At 31.2% G+C, this 27,625-nt stretch overlaps 2 protein-coding genes across 3 annotated transcripts in view; both read right to left on the bottom strand.

The window, feature by feature from the left end:
- LOC127711355 (uncharacterized) lies at positions 1-26,582 on the bottom strand. Its single transcript, XM_052217384.1, has 15 exons — positions 26,549-26,582; positions 18,662-18,736; positions 17,905-17,942; positions 15,569-15,712; positions 14,953-15,066; positions 14,022-14,132; positions 11,460-11,543; positions 9,697-10,836; positions 8,887-8,944; positions 8,575-8,666; positions 7,648-7,956; positions 6,697-6,812; positions 5,213-5,375; positions 3,024-3,125; positions 1-2,592 (listed from the first exon to the last, which is right to left on the bottom strand). Exons 2-15 carry the CDS (start codon positions 18,697-18,699, stop codon positions 2,528-2,530), a joined length of 2,574 nt encoding a protein of 857 aa, XP_052073344.1. The 5' UTR covers positions 18,700-18,736; positions 26,549-26,582; the 3' UTR covers positions 1-2,527.
- Positions 1-27,625, bottom strand: part of LOC127711358 (solute carrier family 28 member 3-like) — a 104,624-nt gene that overhangs the window by 58,224 nt on the left and 18,775 nt on the right. The gene's annotated exons all lie outside the window — the stretch shown is intronic.

Genomic DNA, 27,625 nt, shown 5'->3' with positions numbered 1-27,625 from the left:
TATGTTTTTGAAGTATTTTATTTTATCAAAAGCACATCCATATTATAAAATGTAAGGACAATAATCACGACTTTTTTGACTGATATGGAATATCTGTGTCTCAGATGGATGCAGATATAAGTCACTTGTCATTATCCCATTCCCACCGTTTTTCCTCGATTGTGACATTATCGTTGGTTTGTGTGTTTAACGACTTTGATTGGGTATACAGGCCTCGCATGGTCTTCTCGGTGCCCTTGATGACATTTAGTGAGCTGTAAATATTTTGTTGCCATTGTCAAAAGGTGATCAGCCAGCTGGAAGCGGCCATTTTGGTTTCACGTACGTTTTTGGTTTCTATACTATTTTGAGTTGGTTTATTGCTCTTCACAACGGCTGTTTTCAGGGACAAGGAGATCAACTGGGTAGTCCGCTAACCATGTCGATGCATTACTGGTCATGCATTCTAGACGTAGTAGTGAATGTCTGCAGGAAGCATGTTTAGGACCAAATATTTGAGACGGTGAAATGACGGTCCATCATCCAACACTACAGATAGAAGGCCCTCGGACGTCGGAGGGTAGCACACTCCACAATCCACAGTGGATTTTTGGAATGTATGCTGACGCAGACCTTTTTTGATAGCTGTACAGTGTTGAATTATCTTTCTGCAAGCATGGAATAGTACGTCGTTGGACCATTTAATAAACAGCTACATGTTGTAGTATGCAAATAATCAGGAGCTGACCAAACACGTCCGTTTAGCTGTAATGAATGAAGTTGAATGGACGAGTGATGTAATTGTGAATGGTGACATTATCGAATGCAACTTATCATCAATATTTACTTGCAATGAGTAATACGCCGTTGACATTTTTAGAGCTTGATCTTCTTACTCTTCAGGAAAACCTGTCCTTTATTGTGATTTCTTTAAGATAAAATAAATGCTAAAATAATTAGCTAATAACAATAAAAGGTTTGATAATTTGAAGATTTGCTATGTTTTCGATATGTTATACATATTAAATATAAAATTATGAAAAATAGACATTAAAAAAATATAAAGTTTATAATCAATACAAATATGTTAAAAGCATGAACTTTGAAAGTCCTCAAAATCACATTATCTATAAAACATTGGATTATACACATACCATTTTTGCATAATAATTAATGAACATGTTGTAGACACATTCCATTCAACTATTACTTACTTTAAACTTGAAACTGTTATTTCTCAAAGACCCTAACTGAGGAATTGTGAATACAAACAATTAGCACACACAAAACAAATTGTAATGCCTTGTGTGTCAAATACAATTTGTGTATAACGAGAATGATATTATTTTTTATGATTTTTTTATTGAATTTATTCATTAAATTTTATAGTGGTTGCTTTCTGAAAAAAATAGCAAATTGTGTCTTTCATTTTGAAAAAAAAATACATTCAAACAAATAACGGTATTCATCACAATACTATTTATATTACATATATCACATATACGATCGTCTCGACATATTCCCAAAATCGACCATGCTCAATTTCTAATCTATGGTTTCGACATCTATAATTACAGAACAGTTTTTCCAAAGTCATAAGAAAGTTTACTTAAATATTTTTCAAACTTAAGATTTGGATATTCGATAATTAAGACATTTAGCAGTACTCAATACCATGTCTGCTTAAATTGATCACACAGTCTTTGTTAAATCCTCCTAGCCAAGGCTATTTTTTACGTACACTTTGTGATAGCCAGTTTTCAGAAAAAGCCACTTCAGTACAAGAAATCAATTTAAAATGGAAAAAAAATGCTTTACATGCATGTTTTACAATAATTTGCAAAGTACAGCACACATTTCATTCATGCTTATTACATACTATTCATAACAAAAAGCTAGCATTCTACTTTTGATCAGAATATTAATAAGGAAATACCCAATTATCCGTATTATAACAAATTAAGTGCACTCTTCTTCAAACCAAGTACCATTTTATAGAATTGTAAACAAAAATATTTAAAAATATCACTATTGTCACAGCTCCATATCTCACAACTGGGGTTACCATTGTACTAAAAATATCTATTTGTCAATCAACAGGTAAATTCAACTTTCTACTTTACTTCAATATGTTATACGAAGCATTTTTACCTTTCTACCTACAACTTCGATTTGAAATTACAGAAAGAAGAATCTGACATTAATACATTACCTAAATATTTAAAAACATCAGCAATATCAATAACTTCATTATTATAAGTAAATACTAGATTAACATTATTTATTTACAATTTACAGTTTTTGGAGCATGAACCACAGTCATATAAGCTTTGCTCCCTTGTTATGTTTTAAGACAGAAATCGAACATCATAATTAAGATAAATGTTACAGTTTCACTTTGATTATGAATTTTATAAACATGTACATGGTGTAATTTGATTCCATTTACCTTGTCGCGGTAGGTTGCCAATTGAATATTAATACATTTATCCAACTTTTGCACCAATTAAAAATGATAATACAAATTACATGTATTTTCAATTATGTTTTATACAAACACTGGTTTAAAAGCATGGTTGAATTTTCTGGAAAGACAGTTCTTTAACAACCAACCTAAAATGAATTTTAAAAAATCAATAGTGACTTATTTCAGGTATACTGATGTGTGTACTATCATCTACTTGCATATTGCATAAACATCATAATTCATAGGTTCATATCATTAGAGTCAGTAAGTCGACCTTGTCTTTTGATTGTTTTGTGTCATTCGTTACTATTTTTTTCTTTGAATGAACAAAGGTGAAATATGATCAGAAGATCATATTCATGCCATTGTATTTGAATATTGGGTATTGTTTTAATTATAATTCTGGATAGGATAAAATTGAAACTATGATATCCAAATTAATAATATTTTTTGTAACATTTAATTACATTACAACATCAGGGTGATAAATTATAATGGTAATAAAAATATTACCCAATAATAGTACAAGATTGAGTCTTTTAGAAAATCTGTATGCTTATGGGGCAGTTATATTTACCTGTGATTATTACAATAAATACCAGCGTAATACTGATTATTACAGTAACTATTAACACAGCATCTCCTACATGTCTATCTTTAATGCATCTGTTCGTCCAACCTAAAAGATCATTTTAGATTTTTTTTTAACTTAAATTAAAGGAGGAGGTATGGAAAAAGCTACTATTTGGCTCCTGAAATAGTAAACATAGTAAAGTTATTCAAGTCTTTCAAATAATGTTAATTTTATTTATAAATGAACAGGCTGAAATAATCTGGATAGTGCAGAAAGGTCACTTGTGATGTCGCGACGATGTCACAAACATGTAATATTAGACCTAAAATGGTCATTTTACATGTTGTTTTCGGTCAAAATAGTAATGAGCAACAACCAAAAGATATATTTTACACATAATTGAATCTATATATGTAACATACATTTTGTAGCAAAATAGCTGTTGCTCATATCTAAATATTAATTACAAGATCTCAAAATGGGGATATTTTGGCTGTTTTGCACAAATTGCAAGGATTTTAAAGACATAATGTGAAAATGCAAGACAATATATTAAACTATAGATACTGATGGCTGATAGGCTCATGTCTTGTGAAAATTCAAATCCTGCTATTTGGATGATTTATAATATTTTTTTTTATTTTCGATTTGAGGGGGGCATCAAAACTTCTCCTATCCCAAAATAACAGAATGATGTTTACATAAAAATGTACCATTTTTCTAGATGTTACTATACGGGTAAATATAGCAAAAATTACGAGAAAGGTCAAGGGATTATTGCTAGTACTAATATATGGAATTTCTTTTTGGTTTTGACCTGTTTCATTTATTTTTCAAACATCATAAATAATATCCTTTTAATTTCTGTAATATGTTTTAAACATATTTTGGCGGCTATTTGTTTTATAACAAATTGAAAAAATTCAGACAGAAAATGTTGAATTATTCGAAACACTAAGGATTTTCTGCCCCCAAGGCATAAATTGCCTTAGCCGTATTTGGCACAAATTTTTCGGAATTTTCGGGTTTTAATGATTATCTGATTTGACCTTTCAATTGCTCGAGCGCCACTGATGAGACTTATATAGATGAAGTGCGTGTCTGGACTACCACATTCTAAACTCTGGTATCGTTGATAAGTTTTCACCGGATAGTTTTAATTTTTGTTAAGCACACTGCAATCTATATCCTAAATGCATACATCATTCGGTTATACATGTACCTTGCAAAAATACATTGTATATGTTTTTCTACAATATATATATATAAAAAATGCTGTAGTATTGTAAGTTATGTCTATCGTCATTACATTCACCCGAAATTGGATAATTGAGAATGGATCACAATAATCGGCAACGTTAGTTTCCCGAGAAAAACCAAGCCAAAAAAACCTGAAGGAATAGCATGAACTCAAAAATGGACGTTACAGGCTTATCGCCTCCTATCATGCGTGCAATATTCCTCATTGAAATCGTGACTCACAAAACCACATGACCAGATGATTGCACTACAGCATTTATTGAAACACGACACTTATTCATTCGAACATTTTTATTTAGATATTGTAACCGAACGACAAACTTGTTTTATCTAAATAAAAAAAAAACATTATCAAGAACCATGAAATTTCGTACTGTTTACTATGAATTTGACTTAATCGTGAGGTTATGATTTGCATGGATTTCGTAGGGATAGGTTAACCACGAACGTATGTGTTTAGCAACATGCAAATAACATCTGAATAAATCATTTGTGAAAATAACGAAAGAAAATACTATTTTTCAGCAACTTTAACAATCGGTAACTTCACAAATAAGTCCATCTACGGTACTGTGTAGTTAGAAGTGTCAGAGTCTGGTTACTGTTGGAAAATATTTAGTCATAATTTGATGTTTTGAAATTTTGAATTACTCAGTATAACATTTACTCAATTCATTTTGTCTTTTTCTGTTGTAATATTTCACCCGTTGTCTTCTCAGTATAAAAGCATATAACAGACAGAAAATGGTATGGCATTGTTGAATTTCGACAAGTTTTGAGCACGAAACAATCGAAAAGAGTGTCAATCAACAAAAACAGGCAGACAGTAAAAGTAAAAATTGGCTACAAAAATACTATTCCTTCTTCAAGTAAAATTTGAAAAGAGCTTCTTTTTGCTCTTTCTCTGTAATCATCAGACTGACATTACTTACTATTATTAGATGAAGGTAAGTCAATGGATACTGTTTCCTTTCCTAAAGCACAATACGCACTAATGTTGTTTTCACACATATCTTCACTTATCACGAGAGTCATTTGTACGTTGTAAAGTTCGCTGTTTTCTTCTAAGGAAATATTACCTTCAATTTTCTCCTTCTATAATGAAAAAAAAAAGAAATTATAACTTTAATTTGACAAGAATAATTTCGATTTCTTTCATTATCGGCTGTCTATTTCAGCAAATGTATTATTTATTTAATATCTTGAATTTTTATCAATGTGTTCAGGAAATACACATATCATCGGATAGTAAACAAAAAAGAGATTTTGGTTGAACCTAAGAAAACAATCATATAAAATATAAAATACTAGTTATCAATACCGACGCTTTCGTAACAGTTCTGACATTATAGTAGATGTTTATTTATTTCAGTTTCATGACACAGACATTAAATAAATGGATTTGGATGGTAAGCAATAATTTTATTTTACTGTGTTCACTACATACTAACAACCATTCACTGAAGCAATGAACTAAAATATTTTATCAGTTGCTCAGTTTGTTTTTAAATGCAATTTGGTAAAACTGTTTAAGCAATTTCTAATGTGATAGGACAAATGCTGAATAAGCACAGTAATGTGAATTTTGGACTAGTCTTATAATAAGAAAACAGCATAATTCCTCAAAATATTGGTAATATATAAAATTATAATATTTGAACGCATATCCTATTCTTTCGAAACGTACTGTGATAACGCAGCACGCTAATCATTTCTTGTGCGGACGATATAGTCTTAAAGTATAGCACGTCACTGGTCAATATCACTTTTATATTCCTAAACTATTTACAAACCGATATATAAGAACGCAACTGGGACAAGTATATAATTTAGTATTAGGTAAACAATTTGATGAGTTCTAAATAATTTTATCAACATTGGGAAATAATATTGCTCTCTTGAATTGAACTTTTGAAATCCTGAACGGCTTTACTTCATCTAACAGTACCCTCGGCTTTATAAATGTATGTTGATTTAGTTGCAACATCTCCCCCCATTACAGTTCCATATCTTTTTGGCATTCACAGAACTAAAAAAATAACAAAAGTATAAACCTTTTACTTCTGTTTCAATTTCATCATTTGAAATAAATCTTTTCCTAAGAAATTACACACTGCAACTTATTTGTTTCTAAATTCATCAGTTATATTGATTACTGTTTGAAATTTATTGATATCAACCTTCGTTATATTGAAAAACGGTTGTGTTTATTAGAGGAATTAAAATAATATTTACAATTTTTTTAACAATTGTGTTGATTGATATTAAAATTCTACCGTGTAATTATTAGGATTAAGTTGTATATAATTGATGCAGTTGTTTTTGTTGTGTGTAATCTTCCTTCCATTGTGAAATCTTTTATTTGTCTGAGATAATATTATTTTTGATAAATAGTGTAATGAGAAAAGATGTCTACCTTCGATGAGAAAAAACAATCTGGCTTGGGGTAGAGATTTTGCATTCTTATTGAAAATGTGATCATTCCGTTTACTCTTGTAATATTTGTAGCAGTTTCTTCGATGGACGGTTTCACTGAAACGAAGCAATTTATGATATACAATGTATAATTTTTTCATCATTTGCCTTAAGATTACCAAATCATGTCATGACTGGATCAATATGTCCCCAAAGGATGTTGAGAATGTGTATACAAAATGAATGTTATCCCGATATTATTATACCGTACAAATATAAGTGTTTCTAACAGTATACCGGTATCGACTACTATATATAAGTTCAAAAACGATTTTAAACACAAGTACAACACGGTTTTCTTGGACAGTGTATATTTAAAAAAAAATTTCATAATTCGAAGTAGGTGAATGGTCATTGTCTGCCTTTGTAAGCCTTCAGAACCAATCCAAGGCTTAAAAACATATCAACACAGAATGTATGATTCAGTATAAATGTGAACATTTGAATTTGAAAAATCACATTGTTCAGCTGTGTTAAGTATTTATCGAAAAATAGTATCCACTTGTTAACAAAATATTAGTGTTTTTTTGATGTCTTGAATAACATATGTAAATTTTGTCGTACATTTTTCTTCGGGCCGTCCATCTTGCGCTGCAAGAACTGATAAATTTTCCTCATTTTGAGACCTTTCATTAAAATTGCAAATGTAAGAAATAACTTTTTTCCAAAAGAATATATATATATATATAAGTTTGCGGTAGTCATCAGACGCGTATTACAATATGTGGTTTCAACAAGAGTAAACAACTAAAAGTAAAATGTTTTCCGCATTTTGACTAATGGCATATAATTATATATGTAAGTTACTGGAAAATAATAAATTATTCCATTGTCTTTTTCGATAATCTTTTCATGTCTTGTAAGAATTAATCAAACTTAAAAATTAACTTACTAACAAAACTTTCTTCTCTCATTTCTAACTTCTTTTCAAATAGATCAAAACCCGATTCACATTTATAGTTGATGTTAACATCTGTCATAACAATATTGAAAATTGTCAGTCTATAGTACGTAATGTTTCCTCTTGGTTCTACCGATGCCGAATATTTCATTGGATTCGAAGGGCTTTTTCCAGTTGCAATTATCATTGCTTTTGGATCTCTTATCCATGCCATGTGATTAGTATCAGGATTTTGAATAATACAACAAAGAGTAGCATTACTCCCGAAGACTGCTGGATTTGTCTGAAGACTCCATGTGACTATTAAAATAAATGTTTAATTTATTTCAACGTATGTTTTGGTAATTGTCAGTATTTGGTGACCTTAGACGTTTAATGATTAGTAAGACACTTATCTTAAAAAATGACATTCATTCGAAGCACTAGTAAACGAATTTAACATCGTTTGAAATGTCTAAACAATAACTTGATAAGTTATGTTCAGTCTTTCAGTCAATATTAGCATGTTTTAATTGCGTAAAATTCAGAACTGTTCAGACAATTCTCTGGCTGTCAATTCAGTCATGTCAGTACTGTTATTTAGCTTTTCAGACAATTCAGTATGTTGTTAATCTGTAAAGGTAAACAGCTAACGGACAGTGTGAACATATACTGAACAGATCTTAATTGACTTCAAGCTAATTGTCTGACCATTACTGAATTTACCGCGGCGGATAAGTCTGAAAATTGACTGAAAATGACTAATAATTTCTTGTTCAGTCTTGTTAAGAGCTGTTCAGATCATATAGCACTTTTACTGTTTCTTATAGATCCTTGGTTTTCAAATATTCGGCTCTGGCGTTCCTAACGAAGTTAAATCAAGAAAATCGCTTCAGAAGCATGAAGTTTATAAAGTGTTGTTTTATTTTTACAAATTACCTTTACTTGAAACTGCATTATTTTCTCCTCTTGCAAAAGGGATACCACATATTAAAATCAATGTAATAAGTGCTTCGAAAAGTATGCGATCACTGAAAAATAAATTAAAAATTCCAATATTACTACTTAAAATGAATCTTCTTGGGTTTTGTAATCCTTATTCATATTCTTGAAAGAAATGCAATAGAATTGAACATATTTTATTGATCATTTTCAGTAGGCTGTAATGTAAATCAATTTTACTATATTTTTTTGAAGACAAGCTGTTTTTCTGTTCACAGTCGGATATTTTCCGTTATATATAGTACATACCTTGTTGTTTTCTGACCGGGTCGTGCATTACAAGCCATCGACTGACAAAAACTGTTACCTTAAAGTAGATTTATATCAAATGATGTGTTTTGATAAATTTTATTACACTAATGGATGATTTGTGTTCCTTTTGATATTTTTTTGTGTATGTTTTGATTCCATTATCTGACTTAGCTACCAAAAAGTTTTTTCTTTCTTTGATATCCTCTTATATTCATTTTCATACAAAATTGTTTTTAATTTTGTTCATACTGAAAATAAATATATACCTGAAGATCAATGACCAACATTACATCCTTTAGAATAATAAAAACAAATCAGAACTGTATTTTATATTTTTACAAAGACGACTTAACTGGCATTTCTTGATATGTTGCATACTTTTTTTTCAGAGATATTATAAATTAGAGTTAAAACAGAATATCTTTGGTAGGCACCTTCATGTGACTTAAGTCCATGACATGTCTGTGTATTTTTCGATTGCAAAGTAAACACGCTGTCATAAGATATAACATATAAACACAAAACGAGCATTATTTTTCCAATTCTTTGCTTCACTATTGCACACATTCTACTGCATTTATTCCACAAAAAGTTCTGCTTTGCCTCTATATTCCTAAAACTGCTCAGATTTGCCATATTTATTGGACGCAAAGGTAAAAGAATAGGGATTAAACTCTTGCAAAGAGACAGTCTTTCAATTTTAATTATTTTATCATGCCTTATCAAATGACAGAGGTTTATCTACAGTTAAAATAGGAAACTTTCATGGTTTTATAAAGACAGACTTGTCTATATTTCAAAGCTTACCTTTTAGACAATTCCTACTTAGAGACGTCATCTCAAGTATGCATTTAATCTTTTTGTCAGTGGAAGAAAAGTTCTCTTTGTTGTCTTCATGTTGATTGGACACCTTTTTATTTTTATCATTGCCTGTTAGGATTTCGTTGATTGCTTTTGTAAGAACTATGCCCTCTTTCTTATTACAAATTGCCGTAACTGCATTTTTATTATCAACATCATCATTTGTTTCAAGGTTTTCAACAACTGGCTGCATACCATTTAAAACAGCATTTTCTTCTATGCTTTCACTATCGACCTCCTCCCCGTACATAGCAACATTTAAGATTTTACTATCAACCTCTTCAACATCAATATCATCTGTTAATCGCTGTATTCTACCAGTAGTCTCTTCATCTAATGTTACAACTTCCAAGACTCCCTGTATACTATCAATATCACCATGCTTTTCTTGAATGGCAACACTTTGTGTTTCTTTTACTGCCTTTTTATCGGAAATTTCATCTTTTCCTACTTTCACTCCATAAGCTGATATTTCACCAACACCTTCAATATAATTTTCTATTGCCTTAGCTGCTCCACTTTCACAATCAATTTCATCATCATTTCCTGAAATTTCAACATCTTCCCCTTTACCATCAATAGCAAAAGCTTTACGTAGAATTTCACCAACGACCATTTGACCATCATAATCATTATTTTTTCCTTGAATGTCAAAAGCTTTGTTATCATTAAAATCAATTTCCTTTTCTAGTATTTCACAAACTACTTTTTCACCATCAATTTTATCTTCTTCCTCTGGCTCTTCACACCATTCGCCAAAAATATCCTCAGCCTTTCTTCGGATTTTATCAGCCGCCTTTTTACCATCATTTTCATCGTCTTTTCCTTGACTTTCGCTAACAGCATATTTATAATTTATATCATGTTCATTTTCTTGGGTTTCATTAGCTGCATTTTCATTCTGTTTTTCCAGTGGATACTCATCAACTACTTCTCGGTCATCCATATCAATAAAATTAGAACCGTGTTCTTTTTCTTGCATATCAACAACTTCCTTTCTATCATCAATATTGCCTTTGCTGTCTTTGGATTGGATTTCATTATTAACCTTTGTGTCAAAATAATCTTTTTCGGGGTTCTCTTTATCTACAACATCAAATCAATTCAAGTTTTCTAACCATCATGTAATGCCTTTAAACGGCTAAGCGTTACGGAACCTCAATCTAATTCTATTATATTAGCTTTGAGTGTGTAGGGAGAGTGTTTTATAACATTTAAGAGCATTATTTATTGGTTTTAAACGAACTCATCAATTTGATTTGGTTTCTGGTTTAAATGATTGTTGAAGTTTTTTTTTATTTATTTGTAACAAGATTTTTTTAACTTGAATATTCATAACAGTAGCGAACGCAATTATTCATCAACTTAAAGAGTATAAGAATAAAACTACCTAGTCAATTTCAGTCTTGGTTTATTTTCAAATAGGTTTCATATAGATATAATCAAATGTATCGAAAGAACAGTGTAAAAGGCAAATTGCTGAATGTACGCTTAAGGAAACTATGGAAAAAAATTGAAGAGCAAAGGTATAACCAAAGCAGACTTAAAAAGCATAAATATACATTGTATATTAATGTGTTCTTTTCAATTAAACTTACAATATTCAACCAATTCTACCTATTCTTATGTAAATATAGTTAAAAATTGTGTCTATGTTAAACTTGTTATAAATACTTTTATTTGGTATTAGATACTTTTACTTGGTTTACCTGTTAAGTCAAGCACATATTCAACAGCGCAATGTCTCTTCTCATTATGTTGCAGATCGGATATTGTGTCATATCTCTCAGCGTCTTTACATGAAAAGCAACCATGCATAATAATGATATTGGTATTACATGCAAACGTATAAATTTCACATGAACTTATAAAAGATATTCCTTACTTAGACCGATTAAGATTTTTTCAATAACTAACACAATTAGATAGTATGACGATTTACCAGTTATGGTGAAATGAAATGACATGCCCAAGGTTACTTGTTTATGATAGAAATTATCCAAATAATTTAAGAAACATTACTAAAATCTAATTATATGCAATTGTATTCATGTAAGATACCTTCACTCCTATCATATATATGTTCTTTAAGGGTAGGTTCTAGGCAAAAGATATCTGAGCTGTTGATTTGTTTATTTTGTTCCACAACAGTAAAAGATATGTAAATTACAATTGTATATCTCTTTCAATTGAATTGTAACTATGATGATGATAAAAAAGGATTACTTGTTGAGTCGATATATTGTATCTAACAGTTCAATATAATTGAAATATCGGTATTTCTTTGGATTAAAACTATTGTATATATTTATTCAAATACACTTACTTTACTTTAATCATAGGCTAAGTATTTTCAGTAGTTTATCAGTTAAAGTGATGACTTCATTTTATAAAAGGATAAAACCTCCTGAATAAGCACCATAATAGAAAAGAATAAAAAAAAAAACATTTGCTGTCAACAGCAGTTTTATGGACGAAAAAGGTCGTAAACAAGGCCAACATCAGGGTTATTACGTTCCTGACTGCTCTTTACCGGTCATATAGATGACAGAACACAGGTAGACGGACAAAGTATTTAATACATGATTGTTTGTAATTTCATGTCGCAGAATGTCTATAGTTACTAAGAGCTAGCTCAGAGGTAATGTGGCGTTCACACAGTGCCGATTATAGCTCCCGTTTGAGATCAGACAGCGCTAAGACACGAAAAGTGAAAAAAGTCGGGTTACTATCCTGAATGATCTGGAATGTCCTATCAATGTCTGAACGCAGTCGTATACGTTCGTAACAGATTCCTATCGATCGGGAAAGGTACGGAGAGGTCGGCCAAGAACCCCGAAAGTTAGGTGCGTCCCGTAACATTCGGGAAAAATCAGTTGATTTTGTCTAGTCGGATTACAATCGTGACTATGTCGTGACAGATTCTGCTGTATCGGATCAAAATCGTAACAATGTTCTTTGTTTTCTGGACGGTGTCCTGTGGAACGGGCATGATCTAAAGAAATTTGTCAGTGCTTTTTTTTTGCCAATTGAGTCCAGATTGCATCCAGATCTTGCCGAATGCGAACCGTCTTTGCCGAAACCATTCCGGAACAGTGCCGTTATTAATACGAAATTCGGCAATGATACCCACGTCAGAGTCCCGAAAATTACAGAACACAATACGACTGAGTCCAGACAAAGCTATTTGCAATGCGATACAGCAGACTGTGGTAGGATTGCGTTCCGACAGTACCTGATCATTCCGAATATGGCGACGGTTTTCTATCGAATATCTTCCGTCAGCGTCGGTTCACTGTCTGGTCACTGTCTGGTCACTGTCGGATCTCTGTTGGATCACATTCGGTAGAATCGGAACGCTGTCGGGACAGATTCTGTCGTTTTTAACCATGCCAAAGATACAAATCGGATTAAAATCGGATTGAGAACGGAATAATCGGGACAAATTCGGCTGGAAACGGCTGAAATAGGACGCTCCCTGGACAATATCTGATTGTTGGCGTGATTAAATAACTGTTTTTTACAAATTTTGATTAAAGGTTGAATATCCAGCCACGATTCACAGGATCTTGATCAGACTTTTAAAAAATTTTAATCTGGAATAGTCCTGTCAAGGACGGCTGTAAAAATCGTGAATGTGTGGCCCCGGCTTAATAAATTAAAAGATGACTACAAGAAACAATTGCTATGCCTTGCATTTATTGTTGGATACATCATTTTATCTAACTGGAAAGTTTCTTTTGCTTAAAATTATATAATGGCATCGAATTAAGATGACGGATATCAAAACTGTCTACACAGGAATTCCCAAAAGCACCCATTAAAGATCTCCATTTAATTTAATACCGCTATAAATACATCTGTCTTAAAATTTAAAGACAGTCAAGTTTCTCAACGGTTGCAAAAGCCTCAGCTAGGAAACATATTAAGCGCCAAATTTTATGGTGACAGATATCAATTGTGCCCATGTTTGGATTTAAGTTCATCAAGAATATTTTATTTAAAATAAACATTAAAAACGATTTTCATGCGAACAAATATACTGAAAAGGATAAATCAAAATGTGGAATTAAAAAGACTCTTTTGTTTGTACTTTTGACAATATATCAATTGTTAAACAAGTCAATATTCGACTGTCAAATGTTAAATTATGAGTTTTAAAAGGGCGTTATTTTAATCACAAGTGAAATAGAAATCCCAGTAATAAATGAGATATCAAAATGATGAGATACAGTACTTTAAGTTAAACACAACTTTGTAATAATCTGTACCTTCGATTGTGTCTAATAATTCCGTATTGCTGTCCTCATCGACAAACAAAAAATCGCTGTCAGAATTGTTATCTTGTTCAGATATTTCCTCGTCATCTTTCAATTTGGAATCTGAAAACAAAAAATGAAATAAAATCACACCTTTAATAGAATTGTCTTAATCAATTACAAAGCTGTACATGCTTTATCGCTTGAATTTGAACAGTGAACGACCGCAATTTCTAAAATAAACATGATCGGTGGGAAATATGCATATAGACCTTATTACCAATGCGTTATGTGGTCCTTTTCCGACTGGTCGAGTTTAGGCGACGTGGATCTAGAGATATTGACATAAGACAAATTAACACAGAAAACGCAATGTGTAAATAGTTATTAAGACATTTTATTCGTATTTGGTTAATTAAACAATATTCTTCTATTCTATAAATGAGGTTGTCGGTGTCTCGACTCACTAGCGACATATGTTTGCGGTCTTAGATCTTAAGGTACATTTATCTGCTGTCGTATGATCGTTATTTAACCGATTGTGTCCTATTCTCGATTGTGATATTTTGACTGAATGTGGATTCGCAGGGCGGGTGATGCACGCATAGAAGGAGACGCTTACATTCTCGACGAACCCAGTCTCGCTCCTATTGGAGATCATGCGATTCCCTCAGTTTGTTTTTGTTACCTCGATTAGTCTCTTCTTAATCGATTTACGAGATTTGAATATCGGAAGATTACAATCACCATAATTTCCTTATAACGACAATAATTAGGAAATGTCTCATGTGACTTATTTATGGTAACCAGTAGACATATATGTCCAGTTAAGTTTTAGTTCTCCTTTTTCGTTTTTTTTATTTATTTGTTTCGTGTCTGTTTCATTAGATTCCATTACTGTGGGTGTTGTTTTTTCTGTATCAAATTAAAATTGACACTATACCTTGTCTTTCGTAAAGCACCAGCTCATTGTCATTTTCGATGGAGTCTTTTGTTAACCCATTGTATTGATACAATGTATTAGGCGTCTCATCCGTGCAATCGAAATATATTTCGCCTGCAACAAACCAGAATAAATATATTACATATAGATATAAGATTTACATATTTATTTAGTTTTTTGTATATATTTTTTTACAAAAACAATCAAAACGTTTGTGTTACGACATAATACTCACACTCCGCAAATACAAAAAAATTATTCCGCACAATTAACAAAAGTTCTTGTGACGACAAATAACATTAATTCATATTTTACTTTATGATATAGTAGCAAGGAATATTGTTATTCAAGATATGACAAGTATAAGTATAAATGTATAAAATAAACAATTTAATTATAAATTCACATTTACATTTTCGGAGATTTGCAAATAATTTTCTATAAAAACGTAAGTTCTTGTTTTGTTTTACCTCCAATAAGAAATAAAATAAAAATGTTGAGATATTAGATAAAGTCTTTGAAATTGTTTGTTTTTCCCCCCTTAATTTGGTTAAATTCGACTACCTTTTGTATAACACAATTTATTCAAATTAAATTGATAAACTTGTATATTTACCATCTGATTCACTTCCATAATCAAAATCTTTTGGTGTGCTTGCACATGATTTTCCGAGACATCTTTGATTGCTTTCAGTCACCACACTAGTAGAATTTGAAATATTGTGTGTTACGTTTTTATTTTTTTCATCTTCTGACATTTCTAAAAAAAAATGATAAAAATGTATCAGTGTATTAATTTCTTTATAGTTGTTCACCAGTGATGATATTCTCTTACAAACTTAGAACATTGTAAAGTGCTCAAGGCTCAAATGATCTCTTGATTGGTTTTATTCAAGAATTTGTTTCATTGTCAGTGCAATGTTTATAATTAATGGATGACTCCCTTTGTAGGTATATCATTTATATATTAGTCTAAGTGATGTGAGGTCTTACTTTTAGTTTGTGAAATTCTAATAAATTGTGTTTTAGACATTAGTTGACACAACTGTACAATGAAATGGTAGAAATTGGATAAATTTCGTAATTGTGAGTGAGTGTAAATTATGTAATAATTTAATGAGGAATTACCTTTTTGTTTATTTACAGTTCAATTTTATAAATTCAGAGTTACAACTAAATTGCATTCCACAACCAATTTTATTCCAGCTTTTTACATCAAATACTTTTTAATTAACTTGAATTTAACAATTAAAAGAAAATGTTTTTTATTATTAAGAAATTCAAAAGTTACATTTGTAATTCGATTTCATGTATGTACTGGTATATTGGAAATGACTATTCCTACTAACTACAGATACAGTAATCTGATTTTTGGTAAGTGTATTAGCTTAAGATATAGATTAAATTTGATTTTAGATTTTTTTTCTTCTTTCACATTGCTTTGATATTGCTTATTTGTTTTGTAATTTTGAAGTTCTAAATATTCACATAATAACATAAACGATATCAATTAGACGGCACAAGTAAACTTCAAACTTTTTTTTTCTTTTTTTGTTTGTTTCAAATTTCAACTTTCATTTTATAATCCGGTCGATTTGATAAATGTGCTTCGGGTAGATGTGACTCATTTATATAAATTCTTTGTTTTGAACTGTAAAAAGGCCTAAACAATAGGATAATCCCCGGCTAAGAACATGTTTACATTCATTCTTCACAATTAACGAACACCAAATTCTACACTTCGATTGGTCGAGAGCACTTTGCTACATGTATATTCTAAAGCTAATTAGACTACAGGTGTGGTTTAATTTATAATCGTATTCAATAATGAACGGAGAGGATATGATAAAGCCTCGTATCAACCCCTTGAAACTTTTAGAATTTAGGAGAAACATGCTCTTTCTTCTCCTTTTTTTACAAACGTGTAACCCAGACAATCCGAAAGGGTCAAACTTGAATAGTCTTTACGAAAGAATCAGAATAAATTCGTTACTAGATCATATACACATATAGTGCCTCGGTGGTCAAGTGGTATAATCAGTTCATCTACACGGATCACTAGCCTGTCAACTCTAAGAGAGTGAGTTTGACTGGGCTCGTAATTGACAAAGATTGCCAGTTTTCCAGTTTCCGGCCGAAGGTACTCTGGCTTCCTCCACCAGCAAAAGCTGGTCGCCATGATATAGCCATAGTTGCTGAAAGTTGCGTTTAGCACGAACAAACAAAGAAACAGAAACATAAAAATTGTCTATATTTTTAACCTTTACTGTTTAGTCCATTTTTGGTAATATACTTTTGGCTTGGCTCGGTATTTATACATCACGCCATTGTGTTATTGTGCTTATGTGATTTTTTGTATTCTTGTCTTTCATTATTGCTTATGTGCTTGTCTATAGAGTGTCTACATGCCATTTTGTTTTTGTTTGTTGACATAGTTGTTTGTTTTTATAGTGATTAAGATAATAACACCTTGTTGACTGCTGTACCCTACTTTTTTGACATTTTTACCTATTATGTCTGTTTGTTTTGCTCACACATTGTTGTCAATATAATGGAATTTTATGTAACTGTCATACAAGTGAGAAGTTAAGCTAGCTATAAAACCAGGTTTAATCCACCATTTTCTACATAAGGAAATGTTTGTACCAAGTCTGGAATATGCCAGCTGTTTAATTACCATTCGTTTGATGTGGTTGAACTTTTGATTTTGACATTTGTTAAGGGACTTTACTTTGGAGTTCGGTATTTTTTTTATTTTACTTTATACACTGTAGTTTAATTGTATCTTAAGTGAAAAGCGGTTTTTAATATACACACAGGATATATGCTGAACTTGTTTCTTCTAAGATGTTTGCCTCGCATAATCATAACAATTACAAGTGCTATGATCGTGTTGATTCTAAAATAAGGGACAGTCTGATAAAAAGGGTATCATTAAAAACAATCGTTTACCTCTGTTTGCTCTTGTATTTCCTGATTGTAATGCATTTCTGGAAATAGAAGTGCAAAATTTATCATTTGATTTAGGTTTTAAAATGCACGTGAATATCAAATATACATTTGTAACTCTAACAATTTTTTAGGCAGATGCCATTTAAAGAAAATAAGCACGACATAGAGATGTTGACAAAGATTGTAGTTACATGACACTCTTATTCACAATTTGGAACAGAACTAGTTTAGAGGCAAAAATATTTTTATGTTAGAAATGAAACATAATTTTCATACAAAAATCCTCAAACCGGTTCTAAAGACTGTCATGTATTTGCTGTGAGTTGTGAGCCTTTGGTTTATGTTGAAGGTCTCACAGTGAATTTGTAATAAAAGCAGTAATACAAGTGTATATAGTAGTCCTGGATTTGTTAAGTGCGTGTATGGATTTTGTTACATGAAATATATTAACACCATTCTGTTCAGTTTAGATTTGTCACATGTATGGCAAACTTTTAGATCACATATCAATTTAAAACACATTAGTTCCCATCAGACCAATTAATTCATCTTGACTACTACAGAAAAATACCTCTGGGATATAAGAATCGGAAACATCGACACAAGACCAGTCACATAATATACCATTTACTAAAGTCTTATATTGTTTCTTTAACTTAACTAACTCTTTTTTGCCGATGGAATCTAGAAAATAAATCTTCACTGTGTTGCTATAAACTGTATCTTGTACATAATTTTGCAATTAATTTCAACTTACGTATGAACAACTGTAGCGTTAATATTGTCTGGAACCATGCTGTATGTTGTTTATTTCTCCATGCAAATATCAAATCTGTGGAAAATAATACTAACTGTCAATACAGAGATATAATTTGCAGATGGAACATAATCACAAATTTGAAAAATTGTTGATGTCGTCGCCGCTGCCGCCAAAACCGGAAACAGAATAAAAAGGCTTACGTCTCACTTTCACGACTTTCGTCACAGGCGTAACAATAATTTAAAAAGTCACAGAAGTAGATACAGATATTTTCACAATTTAAAACTAAAAATAAAACACTTTTAAATCAGATGTCTCCGAAGCGTTTTTCCATTATTTACCTTCACCGGGAATGGATGTATAAGACCCGAAACTCTTGAAGTGCTATATTACCAAAAAGTACAGGCTAGTGAACAATCGTGAACTAAAAATGTACTTTTTCATGATATTCAAATTATTTCTTCATATACAATTATTTTAGAAACCAAACCGTATGCCCTTCTGATAATCATTAATCTATAATTTGTTGTGTTCCTAAAGGGCATGACGGGAATCCCTCATTTATTTTTCTTGTGGTATTTAGATAGGATGACGGGGGAACGTTTGTAACCTTACTTTTATAGTTAAATAAAATTGAACAGTAAATTGAAGACAGGCTTCATTAGTACCAATTCTATTCCTACATGTTTATCTCGGGCTAACTTTTAAGACTTGCTCTAGTGATTTATTATATGGTCTTTATATTTGAAGAATCTTCTTTACAATTAAACAATGCAATACATAAATCTAATATCTTCATTCCAGTTTTTACGTATTGTATCAAGAATCGAATTGTTCATGGTGAATGATTTGCAAAAGAGGATAATTATTTTCAGCGAAAGTTCTTTGCATATTAAATTTCGAAATGTTATTCAGACTATCCTGTTATAGATTAAGACTAAACAAATTTGCTACTGCATTGCGAAATGTCACACATCGCTATATTATTGAGGAACAAAATTGTTTTTTTAGTATAAAGTTGTACAACAGGAACAAAGATTACATTATAAAGTGCATTTCAAGCTTTTATTTAATGCTAGAAAAAAAGAAGGTCAAAGTCCCATTCTCTAATAAAAAAAAAAGTTGAATCAAAATAACGGTACAATGTGATCAATTACACATGATGCAATATAAAACAATCATATAAAGTAGATTTGAGTTCGCAAATTGGATTTTGAGTTCGCAAATTGGCATTGTTGTACAAAGTAAACAAGTTGCTTTCTTAAAAAAAAAGGAAAGCAATACGAGAACCCGAAACCGCTGAAAAAAAATATTTGGCATTTGATTTGAAATAATTGACTATGAATATAATAAGGGTAAGGATGATGTTAAAACGCCTTTATTGAAAATATATAATTGTGTGTAGATTCTTTCACAAGTCAATTAAAAGCACTGTTGGATTTTAGTTGTAAATAGAAAAGTGTATACAGCTAACATTTGAATTTACCTTTTAAGGCTTGATTAGTTTATTTATGACTTGGGAGTGTACACCCTTTTTCTTCGTATTAAATATACAAAGTTGCAATTCCCAGTTTCTAAAAACCGGATGTCTAAATCAAATTGCACAGACCAATCGCAATGTAAATTTCAGCACTCAGTTTGCTTTATAATCTGTGTGCATCTATCTTATCTTTCATATCTTCATATTTAGTTTCCTGGTTGCCTTCAATTATACATATACTCATTATCGAAGCTGTCTGTGCTCATGGTAGAGGTAGTATATAAAAATTGAAAGTCAAATTTCCATGTGAAATATAACTCTGTGGCATGCAACTTTTCGTATTTTGTTCTTGCGAGTATCACACCAGCTTCATTAGGACGTCTTATATACTGACAATTTTTTTGGTCTCATAAAACATATCAAATTTTAAGGATTTCCTGAAGTTAATTATCTTGACCCATCCAAATGGTCTACAGGAAAAACTTAGTTTTGAAGAATATCTTGTTTTCAGAAGTTTTATGAATACAAGAGTATGCTCTCAAAAAGAACAAATTTATATTAAAAGATATGTTTGATAAAAGTAAATAAACTATTATAGATACCAGGATTATCATTTTGTATGCCAGACACGCGTTTCGTGTACAAAAGACTCAGCAGTTGCGCTCGAATCAAAAAGCTAAAAGAGCCAAATAAAGTATGAAGTTGAAGAGCATTGAGGCATTTCAAAGTTTATAATAGGACAGTCACTCAAAAAAGAAAAAAAGAAAAGAGATACGAAATGCGAAAATTCACATTCCTCGAGCGAAATTACTATAGTTGCATGCACGTGGTTTTCTTGAGCAAGAAATAGTAAATGGAAAGCATACACTCTAATATTATGGATTAGAATCATATGCATTTTCGTTATCACATATATTTATTCTAGGCTCAAATCTAATGTTCGTTGAATATGGATGTCAAACTACCGCAAACCGATATTGTTGTCAAATCGAATTGTGCTGGGTGAACAGGATGTAATATAACGTAAATGAACCAAGACGTGTTTAGAATTGCTGGTCAACACAATGCATACAATTTTCAAAATCGCATCATATTGCAAAGAATTAGATGATATAAAGTTGAACTATTAATAACATACAAAAAAATTGAAATTTGATTCATTCCTGTTGATAAATCTTTTTCGAAAATTTTTAAATGTACTATCAATAAACACAAACGTCACGTTATAGCTGATGGACATTTTGTAATCAAATCAATCTCTTCTTCCAAGTCTAACTTTCCATATTATGAATATATTACTATACAAAATATAAGTAGAGACATATAAAACCATACTAAAACGGTGTAAAATAATTAAAGTAGTAATTGAATGATTATTGTAAAATATTAACTAAGTTTTTTGTGAGATGCAAGGATTTAAAATCCTTGTAAATTGAAACAAGTATATTTTGTTTTCATTAAGTACACTCAGTTTAAATTTAAGATACTAATTTATTTGTGTACATTCCTGACAATTGGTGCTCATGTGTTGCATACAATTTTCGTAAATGTATTCACTGTTAAAACCTGTGGGACATATACTATAAAATAAACGGAGAATGTGTCTTTGGTCACAGATGCCCCCGCTTTCAAATATGCATGAGTCAACTTCCACATACAGATGCAGGATTCACGTAGTTAAGAACGTTTTGTGATTATAAGCATTATGTATAAGTTTTATAATATTTGGTTGAGTCAAACTAAAGTTAGAGAACGGAAACAAAAAATTCAGCATTTTTTATGTTTATAAAGGGGCATAACTCATGAACGGTAATAGTGACGCCACCCAATTTCAAACTTGATCCGTGTTAAGTGGTAGTAATCATTGTTTATAAGTTTTATAACTTTTGGTTGAGGCAAACCAAAGTTAGTTAACGGAAACGAAAAATTCAGAAATTTATATGTTTATAAAGGGACATAACTCATGAACGGTAAAAGTGCCGCCACCCAATTTCGAACTTGATCTGTGTTTTGTGGTAATAAGCATTGTGTTTAAGTTTTATAACATTTGGTTGAGGCAAACTAAAGTTAGAGAACGGAAATTTTGGGGACGTACGGACGGGACGGACAATGGTAACACTTAATGCCCCCCTCCGCTACGGCGGGGGCATAATTATTAATTGCATTCTATTAATGATAAATTTAGTTTCAGTTTAAGTTGTCAGAAAACACCTGTCTGACTGAATATTCCCTTGGTCTGTTAGTATCTATGATAAAATTGAATATTTTTTACAGAAATATCGTTTTGTTTAATTATGTATCTGCTTTCCGACCATTGTGTTTCCGACCTAAGATAAATATTTTTAACAGAAATATAGTTTTGATTTTTAATTTTCTTCTTGTTTTCCGACATTTGCTTAGGCTGTGATGGAAATATGAAATATCACGTGTTAAACATTCAGAAATGATCAGTTTATTCTGGGACATAATGTATTGTCAGTATACTATTCCCATGTGTATTGTCACAATGCATAGTAGCACGTTGTATTAATTACTACACACAACGCGCACAGGGACTGTCTCAAAACATAAATTATATAATTACGTTATGATAATACTTCATATTTAATAAACATTCACATCAAAACGCATATGTTCTGTCAAAAGGCAAATAGGTTGGAACATTTACAGTATTTTTTTACTGCGATCTAGTCTTTAATATTTTATTTTCCGATCTACAAATGAACTTTGATTGTTGAAATATACAATGTCACGTGGTAGTCTACCATAGAGGGACTGTATCAAAGACATATTCACTACCTGTATAAATGATCGATGATTTTTGAGACGTTCGAAGAATCTTGTTTCCGAGGATATCTGAATGGCCCATAGACGCTTCCAAAACTCACCAGTATAACCCCTCACGGGGTTCACGCAAAAAGTTAAAAAAAACCAAAACAAAGTCCCGTATATTCAATATTAATGGTTAACTCAACTGAATGGTATCATATGATTAATTAAATATGGTGGCAAACGATCCTACCAAATATGAGAGTTTTCTGTCAAACGATCTCAGAAAATGTCTGCACACAAGGTGGCATTTTGTTTCAATAGTTAAAAATATTGGCAAGTCCGATTATTCCCGTAAAAGTGGCAAAATCAAAATGACGATATAAACAGCACACGATGACAAACAATCCTAGCAATATAAATAGAGAATGCATATGACCACTTTCCTGTCAATTAGTCTTAAAGGAGTTACGTTCACAAAATGTTAGTGTTACAACACTAAAAAAAAAAAAGTCCCATAGTCCCATAACTTTATAGATACTAGGTGTTTGAGCCAAAGATTGATGAGCCCGGGTTTTGTCAACTTGTGACAGCGTCTCGTCCTTTTTCTAAATATTTATAAGTTCATCGGAAAGTACCAAGACATAATAGATAAATATGCTGTGTCTACTTCACAAATAATACAAGATGGTCTCCAGTTATAGACTCTAGGTGCTGAAGTTGTGTATCTATTTATTCACTATACAGTTTTCCCTTTACTTGTCGTTTTGCTATTGTGTTCCTTTTGGTCGTATGACTCTTGACGTGAATCAGTATTTATGCATCCAGCAATCGGGTTTTTTTGCTTTGGGCGTTCCTGTTGCAGGTGGGTCCACAGGTGCAATTTGGACGCAAGAGGTTTTTACAGTGTTGTTTTATTTTTTTTAACCCTTGTCTTTATATTTTACTTAATTTGTACTTTATCGAGAAAGTGTATACTATATACTGTATGTACTATCAACTACAAATACTTTTTTGTTGGCGTCTTTAACAAATTTACTATCAACTACAATAACAAATTGTGTTGGCCTCTTTATGAAATTTACTATCAACTACAAAAACATCTTTGTTAAATTTGTTTGTATGTTTGTTTTAATTTTTTAATCAGTTGTGTTGTATGTTTACACAGGTTTGGCTGCTAGATCCCAATTATTGTCACATTAACCTGTTATGTCTCTTTTGGTTGATCACCCAATTTTGTCAATATAACGAAACTATAAACAACTGTCATACATGTGGGAAGTTTAGCTAGCTATAAAACCAGGTTTAACCCACCATTTTCTACAAAAAAATGCACGTACCAAGTCAGGAATATGATGCTGATTGGGTTTTTCTATTCGTTTGTTGATAAAGTCTCATGTTTGATTTTTGTCAATTTAACAGACTTCTCTTTTTTTGAATTTACCTTGGATTTTTGTATTTTTTATATACTTTTTTATAACTTCCGTAACAATGGTAAAATACATGACGGCATAATATGGTCAACAACATATGATAGCAAACATTAGAGCTTTCTGTCAAATGGTCTCAGAGCAGTTACGTTCACATCTTCGCTAGCCAAGGGTTACGATCGGAGAGGAAGGGACTGGATCGCAACCCTTGGCTAGCGAAGATGTTACGTTCAAAGAGTGTAATTGTTACAATACTCCAAAAAGTTCAAAGTCCCATAACTCCCGTAAAATCGATCGAATCAAAATGAGGTTACAATATGGTCAACTTAAAATAATGGCAAACAATCCCACCAATTATGAGACTTTTCTGTAAAAGAACTGACATAAAGATGAGTTTCTATTACAAGATGTCATTGTTACAAAAGCCCCATAACTTCCGAAATATTCAAAAAACATTTGACAGTAGAACAAACATTTTATTTTAAAGATAAAGATTTAGGCAACGACCATTCATCTTTGTAAGGGATCAAAGTCTTTTTAAAAAAATAATTTTTATTTAAAAGTACTTGAAAAAAAGTGATTTCATTCAGAATGGAAGCGGAACAAAGAGTTTAATGCCATAGAAAATAGGAACAAAAAATTTTACTTTCAAAAAAAAGTTTCAAAAAAGAAATCTCGTTCCAGTATGTTATTAAAACTATAGTTTGTTATTTTAATAAAGGCCGAGTCCCCCTTCCCCCATTAAAAAAGTATGGCTGGTTATGTTTTTTTTTACTTGATAACACTGTTATCTTATCTGTATTCACAACAAGACGTCGTTAAATGAAATTGGATACCCTGCATTTATCATGCTTTTCAATAACATATTGTCAAATAGCTGAAAGACCCCCTTCTAAATTATTGAAAACTATCATTCTGCATTGACATTAACATCTTAAATTGGTTTAAATGAGATACGTGTCACTCATCCGGGCTAACGGCCTCAAGGTGTATCTAATACATGCTATGACACAGATTATTTACTCGCTGGTTCTGAATATATATGTTAGGCCTTCGCACTCAGTAGACCCATGCTATGGACTTTTTATTTTATTTAAAGATTTTTAAATATTGGGGATTTTCACCTAATTGTGTCGATATGGCAGAAAACAATAGTGTTGGCTTTTAAAATACTAGTTTTTCGAAAACCTATTAATTTTTGGAGGCTTTAATTGTAACTAATATTTATACGATTTATTGATTTTATTCCTAATATCTAAACATCTGAATATATATGTTAAACATTCGCACTCATTTGACCCTATCTGGTTTATTTTTAACTTTGGACTTTTTATATTATTTATAGATGTTTTTAAAAATATTGGGGATTTTCACCTAATTGTGTCGATATGGCAGAAAACAATAGTGTTGGCTTTTAAAATACTAGTTTTTCGAAAACCTATTAATTTTTGGAGGCTTTAATTGTAACTAATATTTATACGATTTATTGATTTTATTCCTAATATCTAAACATCTGAATATATATGTTAAACATTCGCACTCATTTGACCCTATCTGGTTTATTTTTAACTTTGGACTTTTTATATTATTTATAGATGTTTTTAAAAATATTGGGGATTTTCACCTGATTGTGTCGATATGGCAGAAAACAATATTTTTCGAACACCAATTAATTTTTGGCGACTTTAATTGTAACTTATATTTAAACGATTTATTGATTTTATCCAACACAAAATAACGACTTTAATTAAAATCATTATAGACTATTAGCTGTCTATAAGACATTCTTACTTCTGACACCACAGTAAATTTTACAAATTTCTCTTTTTTTTAATTCATTTCGATCCAAGATAAGAAAACTAAATGCAATCGCATTCATGTTTATTAACTTGTGCACACACACACACACACACACACGAACAACACGCTAACATACGGAGCAGAACAAAACAAAATAAGCCACAAAAAATAACAAAATAACATAAACAAATTCAATAAAGTATTTCCTGTTTTTTTTCTCAATAAGCCTACAGGAAACGCATTGTCAGTTAGAATATCAGTTCAGATTAGTTACATTCAAGTCGATGAATATTTATAGTTCCGCGTGTTGTAAATAAGGAAATAAAATGTTTCCGGCATTTTTAAGTATGCATATTAAAATACAGATAGTATTATTTCCTTTACTACTCACAAATTGGTACTTACATTGTATAAGAGTTGACAGCATGCAAAAATTACAACTCACGTGATGAAAATCTCAGATTAATAAGGTATTTCCCCAGAAGACAAAGGTATATAACTCTTCGTGAATTATAAAGTCCGGTAGATTTAAATATAGTAAACATTCAATGTGATTTTCACATTTCAATAATGAAAATCCGTTATTGACCTGAGGAATCATGATCAACTAATGTTCAGCATCATTTTCGATGTTAATCGCTTGATATCCCAGTCAGTAAAGGAAAGAGTTAGGTTACTGTACAAGAAAGAAAGATAGTTCGGAGTTTGAATTTTTTTAAGAAAACATTTTATATTTTCTTTTCTTTTTTGGTTTCGTTGGGGGTGTATTCAACCTCTCCTTTTCCCCACTCTAACAAACTAAATCGGCCATCATTTGTACTGTACGATCGCGTGTTTTTTTTTAGCAGATTTTCAGCTGAAATATACATGTAGAATATTTTAGTTTTTACTTCTACAAAAGATTATGCTTATTTGATTCCTCCCACTCCCACCCCACCCCCACCCCAACCCAACATTTGTTAGCAATTAATGGTCGTAATTCAAGGTTTCTATCCCGAGGAATGTTTTTTTGTAAAAATGTAAAGCCGCGTGAAAACAAAAAAATCAGGACAATTGAAAACATCCTTAAAAATAAATTAAAACATAAGACACAAAACATAGAATTTTATCATTATTGTTTGGTGTTAAATTCATTGTATTTCAAGTTATTTTATATAGATTGTCATAAAAGTACATTCCAATACTCCTTATTAAGACACGACTAATAAAATTAGAGATTATGGTTTCAAGAGATCATTCATTTTGCTATTTAATATTTTCAAATTTCATTCATGAACTCTTCACGTACACTTATTAATACAAATTACATATAAAAAAAACATACAATGGACATACATGCATTTGGGAATATACATTATACGCCAGGAGTCAATTAGAATATAATCTATGTGTAAGGTAACGAAATTTTTCCTTTTCAGTCCAACAGATAATCGGAATTCTAATGTATATGTATTGTGTAAACTCAATAAAGACTCTTATACA

Source organism: Mytilus californianus, unplaced genomic scaffold (genome assembly GCF_021869535.1).
Source record: "Mytilus californianus isolate M0D057914Y unplaced genomic scaffold, xbMytCali1.0.p SCAF_8, whole genome shotgun sequence".
Taxonomy (NCBI): domain Eukaryota; kingdom Metazoa; phylum Mollusca; class Bivalvia; order Mytilida; family Mytilidae; genus Mytilus; species Mytilus californianus.
This window is presented reverse-complemented; position numbering and strand designations above follow the sequence as displayed.